Here is a 17,350-nt window from a genome sequence, read left to right as displayed (position 1 = left end):
AAATATTCCTAATTCCCAAGACACTATAAATAAATTTGACACAGAAAGAACAAGAAAAATGTGACCAATGCTCAAGAGGAAAGAAAATCAACAGATGCCAAACCATAATGATCCAAGTTAGATTATCAAAGGTATTGAAATGGCTATTATAACTAAGCTTCATGAGGTAAAAGTAAATGCTTTGAAATGAATGAAAAGATAGCTCTCTCTCAAAAAAAAAGAACTAAATAAAATTTTATTATAAATCAGTATAGAATTTGGCATAAAAACAGACCAATGGAACAAAGTCGTGAAATTAACCCACACATATATACACTTGATAAATGATAAAGATGACCTTGCAGGGCAATGGGGAAAAGATGATATTTTCACAACACAGTACACAAACTGACTACCTAAATTATTTTTTATTTTTGTTTATTTACCTGTAGCTATGGAGATTGAACCCATCTTTATACAAGATACTAAGTACATACTACATCCCAGTTCCCTTGGCTATATATGTGAAAAAATAAAATTTTACCCATACCTACATCAAATAGATAGTGGCATGTATGTATAAACCAATTCCATATAAATTTTTTATATAAACATAAACAACTTCATTCAATGCAACTTCTATTAATCTAAATACAAAAATATCTTCATAATTACAGTATAAGAGAAGATTATTTTAAAAATCAGGACAGGGCTGGGGTTTTGGCTCAGTGGTAGAGCACTTGCCTAGCATGTGTGAGGCACTGGGTTCAATACTCAATACCACAATATAAATAAATAAATTAGATAAAGGTCCATCAACAGCTTAAGAAAAGGACAAAAATCAATAACCATAAAGATCAATAAATCTGAGTATATTAAAAAGAAAAACTTCTACACATCAGAGTACTATTTAAGACATAAGCTACTGAGTAGAAAATGTATGCAGCAAATATAATCAAAAGGCTCTGATGAGATCATATAACAAGCACCAAGCAAATCAAGAACCAACAAAAAAGATGAAAAAAGAGGATTCTCTCTCTCTCTCTCTCTCTCGTAAGTGTATATGCACACACACAATATCCAACAACCAATAAATGTAAAAAATGCTAAATAATTTCAGTGGTCATCAAAGAAATGCAAACTAAGCCACAATGAAATATCATTCATTACACATCCACCAAAATGACTATAATTAAAGTAATAAGATGAAGTTTTTCAAGACCTTGGGTTCTTCTCATACATCACTGGTGGGAGTATAAACTGGTATAACCACTTTGGAAAAGAGACAGGTATTTTTATCTACTAAAGGTGAATATACATATTTTGACCTTTTTTATTTGCAGTACTAGAAACTAAGCCCAGAGATACTCTACCATTGAGCTATATTCCCAGCTTTTTTTTTTTTTTTTTTTTCCCTCTTCTCTCTCTTTTTTGAGACAAGGTTTGGCTAAATTGCCAAGGCTGGCCTTGAACTTTTAATCCTCCTTCCTCCTGAGTAGCTGGAATTACCAGCATCCACCACTGTGTCTGGCTATTTTGAGCATTTTGAACCAGATATTCTTTCTCCTAGATATAGACCTAAAAGAAACATGTTCACCAAACCCTATACAGAAATTTCAAAGTAACATTATTCATGATATCCCAGAACTGGAAACAACTAAAATGTCCATCAACATTAGTACAGATAAACTATGGTATATCCACTCAATAGTACAACACATGACATTGAAAATCCACCAGGCACAGTGGCATATACTTATACTCCTAGCAGCTCAGGAGGCTGAGACATGAGGATCATGAGTTCAAAGCCAGCCTCAGCAACTTAGTGAGGCCCTAAGCAATTCAGCGAGACCCTGTCTCTAAACAATAAAATATTTTTTAAAAAGGGCTGGGGGTGTGGCTCAGTGGTTAAGTGCCCCTGAGTTTAATCCCCGGTATCAAAAAGTAAAATAACCACTACATGCATCAAGGCAGTACTTTCATACCCTGCCAAGTGAAGGAAGACAAATGCAAAAGAATACCTACTATGTCTCTTTTTAAAAATCAGAAAATGGACAAAACTAATGGTGTTAGGACAATAGTTACTTCTGTGTAGGAGGCTGTAAGTGATGGGGCTTAAGTGAAGGCTTCTGGGATACTGGCTAATGTTCAACTTGATCGAAGAGATGGTTACAAAGATGTTATTTGTGATATGCTTGATGTAGTTATTGGATTATTTATACGAATGTTTTATCTAAAAATCATAATAATAAAAAGCTGGGCACAGTGCTGTACACTTTTAATTCCATCTATTCTAAGGTGGAAGCAGGAGGATCAAATGTTTGAGGTCAGCCTTGGCAAATTAGTGAGACCTTGTCTCTAAATTTGGCAAAAAAAAAAAAAAAAAGGCAGAGGGCTGGGGATGTAGCTCAGTAGTACAGAACCCCTAGGTTCAATCCCCAGCATAAACAAATAATAACTAACAAAGGGGAGAAGGAGAATCAGAGCCCCCTGATGTTAACTGATTATTAAGGGCAAAAGAAACATAACTAGCTGGGCACAGTGGCGCACACCTTAATCCCAGCAGCTTGTGAGGCTGAGGCAGGAGGATTACAAGTTCAAAACTAGCCTCAGCAGCTTAGTGATGCTAAGCAACTCAGCGAGACCCTGTCTCTAAATAAAATACAAAATAAGGCTGGGGATGTGGCTCAGTGGTCAAGTGCCCCTGAGTTCAATCCCCGGTACCAAAAGAAAAATAACCACTACATGCATCAAGGCAGTACTTTCATACCCTGCCAAGTGAAGGAAGACAAATGCAAAAGAATACCTACTATGTCTCTTTTTAAAAATCAGAAAATGGACAANAAAAAAAAAAAAAAAAAAAAAAAAAGAAAGATGACTATATTTTCACCCTGTCATTCCTATGGGTTACAATCTAAAACCCCATTTACCTGATGGCTTGAGTCCTCAGTGCTCTGCTTAATGAAGTCTTCCAGCTCCTGTTTATCTTTCATTGTCTTCTCCAGCTGGTCATTAGCTTGCCTTAGCATCACCTGCAGTTTTTTCACCTGTGTAATTAAAAACGTCAATTAAAAGGGAGAACTAGGTATTTTTTCTTTTTGGTGAAAAGGATCAAATGGAGGGCCTCGAACATATTGGCAAGTGCTTTACTACTAAGCTATATCACAAGTCCAGAATTATTTAGTGAATTAAAAAACAAAAAAAAGGCAAAAACTCTTTTTAAGTCTATTTTTTCCTGAAAAACACCATAAGATTTGTCATTCTGAAATAAATGAGATGAATGACCTCAAGAGACAACTGTGCTGTGCTTTACAGTTAACAAGTCATTTTTTCACATACATCTCACTTGAAAATTGCCTTTCTTCTGGACACTCTCAGCCCTAACAATGAACTACCTAGTTCTCCTCTATCCTCTGCCTCTGATCTATAATCCACACGAACACTATAAACTTTACAAAACTGAAATACAATAATTTCTCTACTTAAAAGCACATGAATGCCTCCCAAAAGCCTTCTGATCAATTTAAACCCCTCCCATCACTGGCCCTTAGTGATCTCATTCTGGCCTAGGGTTCCTTTAAACACCCTCATGCCCAGCCACAGAACCACTCAGACACTTCCTAGAACACACACTTTTCTTTCGTAACTCTTTCCTCTAGACCTCTTTCTTCTCCCTGAACTCCCTATCTCTCCTTCACCACTTCTTTTTTTTTTAATTAATTAATTTATTTATTTTTAGGTGTAGATGGACACAACACAATGCCTTTATTTTTATGTGGTGCTGAGAATCGAACCCAGGTCCCGCTCATGCTAGGCAAGTGCTCTACTGCTGAGCCACAATCCCAGCCCCTCCTTCACCACTTCTTTTCCCAACTAACTTTTACCCAGGCTCTACAAAAACTTAGCTCAAATGTTGCCTTTCCTGAACCCATAGTTAAGGTAGATGCCCTCCTTAATTTCTATGTGTACCTCTCCAGGAACAAACTATATTGAACTACTGTTTTGGTTCGAAACACTAAAAGCTTCACGGGGGCTGAAATTTTCTTCTAGCTGCATCTGAATCACCAGGACCCAGCATAATGCCAGGTGTAGATGAGGCATCAGTGAATGTTTATGGAAATGGCTAAGGAACCCAAGATAGCCCATTCCCATGCTACACTACCAAAGCCCATTCCCATGCTACACTACCAAAGACAAACTATATTAGTTTTGCAAATACCTTTAGAAATTTACCTTTGAACTATTTAAGAAAAAAAGCATATATGGAAGAACTCAATGCCAACAACATTGAAAATATATGTATATTTTTGTTTGTTTGGTACTGAGAATTGAACCCCGGGCACTCTACCACTGAGCAACATCCCCATCCCCTTTTTATTTTTGATTTTGAGACAGGGTCTCACTAAATTGCTGTGGTTAGCTTTGAACTTGTGATCCTCCTGCCTCAGCCTCCAAAGCTACTGGGATTACAGGTATGCACCACTGTGTCCAGCTGACATTTGAAAATATTAAACCACCATTCTAATTTGCTTGAAGTTCTTTTTATTTTCAGTTGTTGATGGAAATTTATTTTATTCATTTATTTATATGTAGTACTGAGAATCGAACTCAGTGTCTCACATATAGTAGGCAATTGTTCTACCAGTGAACCACAACCCCAGCCCTGCTTAAAGTTCTTTTGAAGACTAAGAGAATAATGTTCAAAACAACCAAAGGTCAGTTAAGAAATAGAAGAAAAATAATCTTTTCCTTACATATACTTTCAACAAATCTACTCTCATGAAATTCTACATTATTTCCTAAATTGTATCAAGGTACTCATCTTTCAACACTGTGTTTGGACAAGTACTTAACTGTCAATTTCAGCATTCCAAATTTACCAAACTTAATCTCTGTGACCCTGTAAATTAACCTTAATCAATTCAACAAATTTATGCCAAGAAGTAGGCAATAAGCAATGAAGATTCCAAATTCTGATTAATCACATTCAATTAAGCTTTTGTTCTACAGAGGCCATGTTCAATCTCTTCTGTCCCTAGTCTTCATATCATGAAGTATTCCAGATCAATGCCAATATCAAGTGTAGACAGTGGGTGGAAAGGGTAGGGTGGGAGAGGAGTGAGGGTGCTCCTCTAAGAGCTGAGGTGATCCAAATAGTATTGGCACATTAATAAAACACAGGTAACACCAAGGGACTCCCACTGGAAATTTAACTGCCACTGTATGTGCCAGATTATTTCATAATTTAACAAGACAGATATGCTTCATTAAAGCAAATGGGGGGTAATTCTGTACCTCCAATGAAGACTACAACAGCTCCAATTTGGCATATCCAAATGAAACTCACCTGGTCTCTTGTTTCAGCCTCCTGAATTTGAATTCCTTGTAACTGTTTTTCATAATTGGAACACATATCACAACGTCTACCAAGTTTATTTCCAGCATTATGTACCTGAAGGGCACCAAAATTACTTTTTATCAGGCAGAACAAAATAATTCTTCATCACATACTTGAGGAATACATGCATAGTATTCTACTGATGTTACTCAAAGTATAGTACAGAATAAACAATTTCTCCATGGACTTTCAGAAAGAGTTTCAATTCAGGGTCACACTTTTTTTGGTGATACTGGGGCTTGAACTCAGGGCACTGTGCATAGGAGTCAAGCACTCTACCAACTAAGCTATAATTCTAAAAAGTCATAATCTCCAGTACAAGTATGAGAGGAAAAGGAGGGAAACAACACATCAACAAGAGGCTGAGGGCCACAAAACACCATATTTGACACAAAGCAAGCAGACAATGCTATACCGCGGCACTCATAATTTAAATCAATACAACCAGACCAATGAAAAAGGCAGAAAACACAAACAGTGCCAATTCCCCATTTCACCAGCTCCACTTATGAAATAGGTGTGAAACTATTAACAAGCACCTTCTCACATACGTTTTGCATGAGGCCAAGAATAGTTTCTTTCAGGCTCAACAGGCTATTCCACTTACTTATCAAGCACTTCTTTAAAGAGAAGTAGCCCTGAGCAAAGGAAAGCCCTGGAATTCAGAAAACCAGGATTCTAACCCAGGTTTTGCTACTAGGTCAAGGGGAACACTTAAGCAATGCTTGATCTCTCAGAGCCAATTTCCTCATCTGGAAATTAGGGACAATCATGCCCTGATTGCCTCATTCTGATAAGAAAATTCAAAGAGATGAGGTAAGTAAAAGGGCTTTGTAATCTGTAACGCATTATGCCAATACATATTTAAGTTTCTATCTTCTAATTTTCTGAGTTTGCAAATACCCTGAGGAGGAAAATTAAAGTTTATTAAAGTCTGACTTCTTATTAGTTTGTTTCCTTTTTTCTCCCATATTTTCTACCTACTCCTTAAACCACTACTCTGCATCAATCAATGATAAGCATTTGCATTCCAGACCTAAAGGAAAGACAAACTGAATCCTGAAATACACTCAGATTTAAGAAAACTTCAAAACAAATTCAGCTATTCTAACTTAGTAATGTTAGGAAGGTTGTCCCAGCTTCTGAAGTATGACCTCAGGGGGAGAAATTCACAATCAACACCAATAGCTGGTTAACACCCTTCTCTCTCACAGGCAGCAGGAAGAACCAAAGCAGACTATGACAGGTACCGGATAATCTGGGTTAACACCTACTTGCTGGAAACACAAGCCTGCATTGACTCCAGGGACTATCTACTCAATGACCAATAAATCCCAGAGTTACAGTAATGTCCCTCAGACTGAACAAGAGGAACAGATCATGAATAACTCACCTCTTTCTGCAGGAGATTCCACTCAGTCTCACTGACTAAGCGGTAACCACTGGGGGACACGTAAGCACTCTCCATACCCTGGGTAACACTGGAGAGAAGGGATGCCGTCTCTTCCTGTTCTGGTGTCATAGCCTTGATTGCTCTTTCCTGATCTTTGGTTAACATAAACCCACTTGGCATCTGCAGTGACCCAAGGGATGCAGTATCAAAGTTCTCAGATACTGAATCTGCTCCTACCAGTGGTCCAAAATCCGACTCATCCAGGTTTCCAGCAGATTTTGCTTTGTAATTATAGCCTAAAGCTTTGGATTGCAATGAGCCCGAGGTTCCCAAGCTGTCTGTAGACTGTGCTCTCCTGAGTCCATCTTTAAACATGTCATTGTCCGATTTACTAAATGGATCTCCAGATGGTAACAGCAAGTCTGCATCTAAGGAATGAACTGAACCATGGGTGCTGTCTAAGTGCTCCTGAAATGTGAAAAGAGATATTTCCAAATTAGACAATGTTCTGTATCTTCAAAATATATCATACACTAGGCATATTTTACCACATTACACGTGACAATCATTAACACAACCTTCATTTAATCATTATTCAGTATCTAAATATGTTGGGCACTAAGCAGGTGCATAAGCTAGACACAGTGGCACATGCCCATATTCCAATGACTTAGGAGGTTAAGGCAGGAGGATCACAAGTTCAAGACCAGACTCAGCAACTTAGCAAGACTAATCAAATCAGCCTAATCCTGTCTCAAAATAAAAAATAAAAAGGGCCAAGGATATAGTTCAGTAGTTAAGCACCCCTGGGAGACTGAGGCAAGAGGATTTCAAATTCAAAGCCAGCCTCAGCAACTTAGCGAGGCCCTAAGCAACTTAGCAAGACCCAGTCACACAACAAATAATAAAAAAGAGCCGGGGATGTGGCTCAGTGGTAAAGCACCTTTGGGTTCAATTCCCAGCACAAAAATTAATTAATTAATTAATTAGGAAAATATTTTCACTTGGTATAGTAAAAAATTGGCATCTTTTATGTTAATTCCACCATTTATTTATTTTCAAAGATTTTTACTTTTCTGAAACAGATGTCTGAAAACACAAACCTAGGCTATATGAAGGTAATGATGGTGAAAGTCCCAAATAAGTAACCTAATAAAAACTAGAATAAGAACCAATTCTGGTAGCTCACAAAAAATTTTTTCTTCAGCCAGGCATGGTGGTGCATAGCTGTAATCCTAGCTACTCACGAGGCTGAGGCAAGAGGATCACAAATTCAAGGCCAGCCTAAGTAATTTAGTGAAATCCTTTCTCAAAATAAAATTTTAAAAGGGACAGGAATATAGCTCAGTGGTAAAGCACTTGCCTAGCATGTGTGAGGCCCTGTGTTCAAGCACCAGTACGGAGGGGGGAAAACATACTATGAAAATAATCAGATATATCCATACTGATTTTTGCCTAAGGAAAAATTATATATAATAGCATTACTTAATGAAAACTTCATGGTAGTAAAAAAACAGAACCAACCTGATGATTAATTATCACATTTTTTATTTCCTATATTTCATGATGTTTTAGTGTCTTGGAGGCCCTGATGGCTAGAGAGAGACTGTGCCTCCCAGAGTCAGCTAATGCCTAAAGATAATAAACAATTCACTTGACTATAACATACCTTTCATAAGTAAACCAGTCAATCCCAAAACCATACTCTAACCACCTCCTTTATCTGATTCCCATACCAAGCCACTACTTTCCCTGCCCTAAATCATCCCAGGAACAGATAGGAACCAAATGAAAGAGACCCCATAAACTACAAAGTCCATGGGAATCATTCAAATTAGCCAGTCCTGTACTGTTTGCCCTGCTCTGCTTAAGGAAACCCCAATGACTGTGGTCCATGCTTTCCCTTTGCTCCTTCTGCCTCCAGACCAGCTCTGGTGTTTCCCAATGAGGTCCTACAAGTCATGCTGCACCTCTCATTTCTAGGGGAATTTTGAGCTCAATGAAGGAATTCTTACCCAGCATGCAAGAACCCTGGGTTCAATTCACAATTTTTGGAGGGGGGAGGGACTAAAATTAAACAACTTCTAATGACATTGGCCTCTCCATGTTAACACCTAGTCACCTTTATAAATTAAAACTTGGGCACAAATTAGTTGGAAACTGACTAACGGAATTTTGGTACATTTACATTGCTGAAATTCTATCAGCCATCAAATGTCATTTTTTGGGAAAACAATGATGTGCCAAAACCTTAGAATACATTTAAGTGGGAGGAAAATGTATCTATTATGTAGTTGCAATATAAAATATGTTTTAAAAATACAAATAGAAACTTTTATGTTATCTTTGAAAAAGAAAATAGAGGGAAAGAAGAAACACACATCAAAAATGTTACAGGTAAGGTTATCTCTGGGTAACAGGATTTTCATGACCTTTTCTTGTACTTTCCAAATTTTACATAGTATTTCCATATTATTTTTGTATTGAGAAAAGCATATTTTAAGCATCAGGTTAAAGACTATGTACGATCCTATAAATTTCAAATGTCTTTAGCAATAAATCTAAGTCTCCACAGCATTACATATTAATTTTAAACTATTGACTAAAGTAAAATCGTCATGACTTTTTTTTTTTTTTTCAGAGAGAGAGAGAGAGAACTTTTAATATTTATTTTATTTTTTTATTGTTTTTTTTTCGGCGGACACAACATCTTTCTTTGTATGTGGTGCTGAGGATCAAACCCAGGCCGCACGCACATGCCAGGCGAGTGTGCTACCGCTTGAGCCACATCCTCAGCCCTTGTCATGACTTTTAACACAAAAAAGTATACTCAAAATTCAAACTCATCTGAAAAATCTAAAAGGTATTTCAAATGTTAGAAAGTATATATACAATGTCATACAGATTTGTTAAGACATAAGCAAAAATAAGAAAAGTACTTTATCATAAATCATAGCAAATTTCCCTTTCCTGTTTTCCTGATTTTCAAACATTCCTGGGTAGATAACTACATGATGCAAAAACCACATAATATTTGGCTGTATCCCAAAATTGAGAAATTCTCCTGGAGTTAACTATTTAAAAAACACACAGCACAATACGGCCAAGTAGTTCTCAGTGTATGTTCCAAAATGAAGAATGTGCAAAAACAATTACATTGTAATTTTCAGTGTCTATGAGGATATTTTTAAAAGTCTTAACATTAAACTATCCATAATCATGAAAATATAAGCCACCAAGATGTAGATCATACATGAATCAGAATAAATCCTTAAACTACAGAGAAATGTGATGCCTCTCAAAGAAAAAAATATTTCACCCGCCACCCTTTTTTTTTTTTTTATCAGGGATTGAACCTGGGGACACTTAAACCTCTGAGTCACATCCCAAGCCCTTTTTATTTTTTATTTTAAGACAGGATCTTGTTAAGTTGCTCAGGGCCTTGCTAAGTTGCTGAGGCTGGGCTTTGAACTTGTGACCATCTTGCCTCTGCCTCCCAAGCTGCTGGGATTACAGGTGTCTGCCACTGTGTCCAGCCCTTTATCCCAATTTAACTGATGCTTGTTCACCAGACTGGGAATTAAGGTTGAGCAGGTGTGCAGGGAATTCTTTTTTGTTTGGTATTAGGGACGAAATCCAGGACCTCACACTCAGAAGGGCTGGAGTGCTGGAACTAGCCACATCTCTAGCCCCTCTGAGTACAAAATTCTAAGTAGCAGGGACAGTAAAAACAAGGCATATAAAGATGAACAGCAAGCAGACAGGTCTGTTTGTAGTGAAATGAGAGCAGGGATTAAGAACTGAAGGGATGTTCAGTTAGGAAAGCCAAGCTAAGAACTTACTTTTTTCTCCTAAAGGAAATAAGGGAAACATTTTTCTTAATTAAAGAGAAGATATCAGCATGAGCTTTGAAGGATGAGTAAAAGGATTTCAACATTCAGAAAGATGGAGGGAAGCACTAGGGATATAGCTCAGTGGTAGAACTCTTGCTTAGTATGTGCAAGGCCCTGGGTTCAATCTCTAATGGTGGGGAGGCGGGGGAAGCAGAAAAGAAAGAAAGGCAGAGAAAGACAAAAATTCTACTTGAAGGCAGCCAATTTGGAAAGCAGTATGGAGATTCCTTGGAAAGCTGGGAATAGAACCACCATTTGACCCAGCTATTCTTCTTCTCGGACTATACCCAAAAGACCTAAAAACAGCATACTACAGGGACACAGCCACATCAATGTTTATAGCAACACAATTCACAATAGCTAAACTGTGGAGCCAACCTAGATGCCCTTCAATGGATGAATGGATACAAAAAATGTGGCATATATACACAATGGAATATTACTCAGCACTAAAAAATAACAAGATCATGGCATTTGCAGGGAAATGGATGGCATTAGAGCAGATTAGGCTAAGTGAAGTTAGCCAAACCCTAAAAAACAAATGCCGAATGTCTTCTCTGATATATGACTCAAAATGAGATAGGGAGGAAGAGCATGAGAAGAAGATTATCACTAAATAGGGAAGAGAGGTGGGAGGGAAGGGGAGGGAAAAGGGGAATTGCATGGAAGATGGAAGGAGACCCTCACTGTTATACAGAATACATGTATGACGATGTGAGGGAAAAAATAAAAAGAAGTGTGTCACATTAGATTGGGTAGAGAGAAGTGATGGGAGGGGAGGGAAGAGGAAGGGGGGAAAGGAAGGACAGCAGAATAAAATAGACTTTATTATTGCTGTGGGTATATACGTGACTGCATGACCAATGTGATTCTGCAACCTGTACATTCAGAAAAATGAGAAATTATACCCCATCTGATTCAAATGTATGATATGTCAAGATCATTGTACTGTCATGTGTAACTAATTAATACAAATAAAAAAATTTAAAAAATAAAAAAAGAATTCCACATGAAGGAAACATCATGCAATACAGAGTGTAGCACAATACAATAACCAATGTGGCCAAAATGGAATCCTTATTATAAAGAATTTCAATCCCCTCACTGAAGGATCTGTATTCAGTGATATACATAATGGGAATGAGTTGTGGTTTTTAAGTAAAGGAGTGGCCTGAATGCAGCTGCACTTAAGAAAATTAATTTGACAATGATGCAAGTGTACAATGGAGTAGAAAAGGCTGAAGGCAAGAAACCCAATGAGGAGGTCTTTGTGACACTGCAGGTGAGAGATCATGAGACTACAAGAACACCATCTTATACTTTGCACCTCTGGGACTCTCTACTATATCCATTCTCAACATCTGCAATGTTCTACCAGGCCTCACCACAATCTGTCAAACTTCACCCTCTATTCTCAGCACTAAAGACCTATTTCTGCCAAATGTGGTGGTGCACTCCTGTAATCCCAGTGATTTGGGAGACTGAGGCAGGAAGACTCCAAGTTTGAGGCCAGCCTCAGCAAGTTGGCAAGACCCTGTCTCAAAATAAAATTTAGAAAGGTCTTGGGATGTAGCTCAGAGGTAAAGCACCTTGGGCTCTATCCCCAGTGCCACAAGGAAAAAAAAAATAATAATCCTAGTACTAGTTAAAACTCTTACATGTGCTACAGGAAGCTAAATGTTTCCACACTTTAATCTCCTTTAAACAAACTCCAAGTATTAGTAACACCATTCACTTCAAAAAAGATTTTATACACGTCACTTAAAGATTCTAAAGTATCAAATTTTGAAATTACTGGTAAAAAAATTATTTCATAGGGTGAATGAAACTCCAACATATTTCAGATAGTGCTACCTATAATACTTTCTAAGCAACCGAAAGAAAATACTATTATTTTATCTAATTTCTAGCTATTTACTTCCAATATGAACAATGTAATTGGCTGATGTTTGAGTAAGTGAACCGTATGTGACACTGAACATATAGTATTTTTGTTTTCTGAGATGCCTTCAACTCCTGGGCTCAAGTGATCCTCCCACCTCAGCCTCCCAAGTTCAGGGACTTACAGACACGTTCTGTGCCTGGCTAATGCAAAAATTTTAATTACAGATTCACTATACCTCTTCATTTGATAACTGGGCAGAAGATTCTTCTTGAGGTAAAGCACATACTACTGGTATTTTTACTTCTTCCTCAATATCTGTTTTTTTGTGATCCTTTCTCTTATTAATTCTTTGTTGTTCATCGTCCTCCTAAAAGGAAGAAAAAACATTTATCAAGGTAATCTTAACAAGTCACAGTTCTTTAATCACACTAAACAAATAAAAAGAACAAAGAGCTTTATACTAATAGAAAATTGGACACTTAAAGCTTATTTGTTTTGTAATAATATTTAGGGGCCTCTGGTCATGACAAAATATTTTAAAACTGCAAGCACAAAATAAGAACCCTGCTACAAAGAAAAATATCAGAAAACAGCTTTCAAGAAAAGCATATATATGAAAGTAAAGCAAAAGAAAACTAACTTCTCCCATCAAATGATCAAAAAATATTTTTTTACATAGAACATTCCTTCTGATTATTGTAGAAAATAGGAAAAAAAGTTGTTATGACACTACACATCCATTAGAAACACATAAAAATTTGTATAAAATACAAAAACAATGATCAAAGTTGATGTAGAAATTCATTCAACAAAGGTGAATAAGATACCTTCTGGGTTCCCCCAAAGACTGTTTAGTAAGGAGAGACAAACACACAATTACATTACAAGGAGGTACAACGTTCTGCAGGAGAAATACAAGATTGATTTCATTTGAGGGATCGAGCAAAGGAGCCCTAAAGGAGGCAATACTTCAGCTGGATCATGGAAGATCAGTAAGATGAGCTTGCCACTTGCCTAAGAGAAGGTAGGCAAGGGTTCCAGGGAGAAAGGAAGCATGTACAAAACAAAGAAGCCTGGGAAGGCAGGCTTATGGTGGAATGCTGAATAATTCAATGTGTCTGAAAAGTGGACAGGTACATAAAAAGTGAAGGACACAGGAAAGAGGCAATGATTAAGTGCTTAGACTCTAGAATCAGAAATTGGCTCAAACCTCAGAGCTGCCATTACTTCTCACAGCCTGCTTCTTCATTTATAACATAAGAACAGTTCTGTAGTGCCTACCTCGTATGGACGGTTTTGCTGTTTTCTGACAACCACTTGAGATAAAGCTTTACATATAAAGCCTTAGCACCATGCTAGCACATAAACACATAGTTAGAGCTCAATAAATGTTAATAATGGCCTTAAACAACGATCTTAGTAAGCTTAGACTGTTTCAATGAGCAGCAAGAAAGGCATGGCAATTTGTACTTTAGAATCTAAACCCTTAGGCTAACCCTTTGTGTGACTGCTGTCACACAAGATGAATGAGTCTGAATTAAGTGATAAAAAAAGAAATTTATTTATGAATGATACTGCAGATTCAACCCAGCAGTACTTTATCACTGAGCTAAGTCCCCAGCAACCCCATATACACACACACACACACACACACACAAATATATATTTTAGTTGTAGATGGCCACAATACCTTTATTTTGTTTGTTTATTTTTATGTGGTACTAAGGATCAAATCCAGTGCCTCACATGTGCAAGGTAAGTGCTCTACTGCTGAGCCACAACACCAGCCCTCCCATCCCTTTGTGTTATTTTGAGACAGGGTCTTACTAAGTTGCTTAGGGCCTCACTAAGTTGCTGAGGCTAGCTTCAAACTTCTGATCCTCCTGCCTCAGCCCCTGGGTTGCTGGGATTACAGAAATGCAATACCATGCTAATGAAAAAGAAGAAATTTAAAAGAGAAACTTCTGCAAAACAAAATTTAGCTGGGCACAGTGGGACATGCTTGTGATCCCAGCTGCTTGAGAGGCAAAGGCAGGAGGATCACAAGTTTGAGGCCAGCCTGGGCAGCTTATTAAGACCCTGTCTCAGAATAAATACTAAAAAGGGATGGGGTTGTATCTCAGTAGCAGAACACTCCAGGATTCAGTCTCTAGTACCTAAATAAATAAGTAAGTAAAATCCAACCTAAGTCACATAAGGCAATTTAAAATACTTCTTAAAATACCTAGAAAATCAATGCAAACTTTTATATAGCCACCTAGGGAAATATCTGTGCACGTATACAATATGGTATAAGATATGTTAATAATGGCCTTAAACAACAATCTTAGTAAGCTTAGACTGTTTCAATGAGCAGCAAGAAAGGCATGACAAAATCTGTATTTTAGAATCTAAACCCTTAGGCTAACCGTTTGTGTGACTGCTGTCACACAAGATAAATGAGTCTGAATCCATGAGTCTGGATTAGCTATGGCATTACTTAAGATGACAAAATAAGGGGGTGGAAATCTAGATGTCCACATGGAGAAATATTAAATTATGATATATACCTGCTGCCAGTTAATGAGATAGAACTCTGGTATGAAAATATATCCAAGATGATGCTTATGAAAAAATAAGTTATGGAAGAAATACTTTTATGATCCAAGTATTTGGGGTAGAGGAAGGAATCACCCTAACTATATGCTAACAAACACACAGAACTGATCTGGGAAACTATCAAAACTGCTAAATGCAGTTATTTCTGGAAAAGAGGTATCGAGAGGGATTTCACCTTGATCACTTCATATGACTTTACTATTTCATTTTGAATTTTAAACAAGCAACTTTCAACATGAAAATGCATTTGTGCATTATTCATAAGTAATTATTTTTAAATAATGAGGAGAAACTTTGCAGCACCCTGGACAACTATCTTTCATATCACTCAGTTTTTCCATCCCCATCTTGTCATCTTCTAATCAGGCTTTTAGAACAAAGTCACCAAAAGACAGCACTGCAGACAAAGATTTCTCAGAAACAGGCACTGCCACATCCTGCATTTATAAATCAGTATCCCCCTTCTGAGATAAGGCAATATATGAAGCTAAAAAACAAAATTCCTCAAACACAGCTATTATCTTTTTTTTTAAGTGGCATTCAAAAAAAGAAAAAAGTAACAAAACAAACAAAAAACTATAAACAAGTACATGCAGCTCAGCTGCCCCTAACATGGGCAATGTCCTGGATTCCATTCCCAGCACTCGATAATAATGGCAATGATGATAATAAAGTGGTACACATTACCTTGTTCCAGCTTAAATCAACACAAAAAAATATCATACAATAATGCAATCGGGAGGAGGGGTGCTGTTATTAACAACATAAGCAAATCCTAAAAAAATAGTATTCACCTGATCTTTCTTCTTTAGTTCTTCTACTTGTCGGAGCTGTTCTGAAGTTAACACAATCTCCATTCGCTGCATGTCTCTCATCAGTAAACGCTGAGATTCCAGAAACTGGTCATTGGCCTTCTGCCATGTATGTTTTAACTGGTTATGTTGTTGTCGCTCTTGCTCCAAGAGATGGCAAACTATTAGGAACCCCAATCAAAAACACTGAATTTTAATGGAAGAAAATTTCTTTAGCATAGGGCTACTAGACCAGAACCAGTGGTCTATTTTATCTATATGTTTGTTCTTGATTGGCCCCAAGAGGCAATCTACAGATGAATATGGCAGGTATCTCTACACCATCTCTCTACTGCAGAGCCTCCCAAAGTGCGCCCAAGAATATATGAAGAAAGGACTTCTGTGTCCATTTAAGTTTAAGAAATTCTGGGTTAAGTAAATTGTTAAAGACTACAGCAGGATTTTGAGTTGAGGGTCTTCATTATATGTATTTTCTCTTAGAAGGTGATATATGCTGGGCATGAGGGCTACACACCTATAATCCCAGCAGTTTAGGAGGCTGAGGCAGGAAGATTACAAGTTCAAGGCTGGCCCCATCAAGTAAACCAGGCCCTAAGCAACTTAGTGAGACCCTGTCTCAAAATAAAAACCAAAAAGGGCTAGAAATGTAGCTTAGTGGTAAAGGGCTCTTAGGTTCAATCTCCAGTACCCGCCCCCCCAAAAAAGGTAATATGTAATATAGCATTTCCCAAATTTATTAGACAAATAATAACAAGAACTGGGGATGTGGCTCAGTGGTAGAACACTTGCCTGTCATAAGTGAGGTCCTGGGTTCAATCCCCAGTATCACAAAAATATAAACAAATAAAAACAATTTTTACAGTTCAGTTTAAATAAATGAAGGGAATACACTTTGGCAAATGTTTTTCTAAAGGCCCATGTGTGGTAACTACTCCTAAATATGCTTAATACGTTTTGATAAATCTGTCATTCAGGAATCCTTCCTGGGCCCATTTAGTTCTGCCTCCTTAGGATAAGTAAAAAAAAAAAAAAAAAAAAAAAAATTTGTAAAATATATACATTGTTGATACCATCAGCTCAGCCATCTTACTTTGAAAACATCTATCTATGTTTATCTTTATCAATAGATAAAGCACTATCTATCTACCCATCCACTCATCCACCCAACCACCCGAGTCAGAAACCTGAGAGAATCATATTTCTGACTTCGTATCCCCATCTATCTTCTGATTTCTGGCTTCTGCCTTAGACCAGCCCTTAGGATTTAAGACAACTTCAATGGTAGTCCCATTTTCATTCTTCCTGAGCTGGCCTTTAGATTGGTCTTGCTCTCTCTTTCCTATCCTCCACACTGCTATTAAACCGAGACTTTTTTTTTTTTTTTTTTTTTTT

The 17,350-nt window shown here is 37.3% G+C and overlaps 1 protein-coding gene across 4 annotated transcripts in view; it reads right to left on the bottom strand.

Moving 5' to 3' along the window:
• Positions 1-17,350, bottom strand: part of Rabep1 (rabaptin, RAB GTPase binding effector protein 1) — a 96,464-nt gene that overhangs the window by 20,452 nt on the left and 58,662 nt on the right. For all 4 annotated transcript variants that reach the window (XR_007345686.1, XM_015505908.2, XM_048798372.1 and 1 more), the window contains 5 exons: positions 15,941-16,119; positions 12,784-12,915; positions 6,771-7,238; positions 5,327-5,431; positions 2,910-3,026 (listed from right to left, as the gene is read on the bottom strand). Coding sequence is in view for 3 of the 4 variants with exons in the window: in XM_015505908.2 (XP_015361394.1) it covers positions 2,910-3,026; positions 5,327-5,431; positions 6,771-7,238; positions 12,784-12,915; positions 15,941-16,119 (1,001 nt within the window). In the remaining variant the exon portion in view is untranslated. The remainder of the gene's footprint in view (positions 1-2,909; positions 3,027-5,326; positions 5,432-6,770; positions 7,239-12,783; positions 12,916-15,940; positions 16,120-17,350) is intronic.

The sequence above is a fragment of the Marmota marmota genome, unplaced genomic scaffold (genome assembly GCF_001458135.2).
Source record: "Marmota marmota marmota unplaced genomic scaffold, marMar, whole genome shotgun sequence".
Classification (NCBI taxonomy): domain Eukaryota; kingdom Metazoa; phylum Chordata; class Mammalia; order Rodentia; family Sciuridae; genus Marmota; species Marmota marmota.
This window is presented reverse-complemented; position numbering and strand designations above follow the sequence as displayed.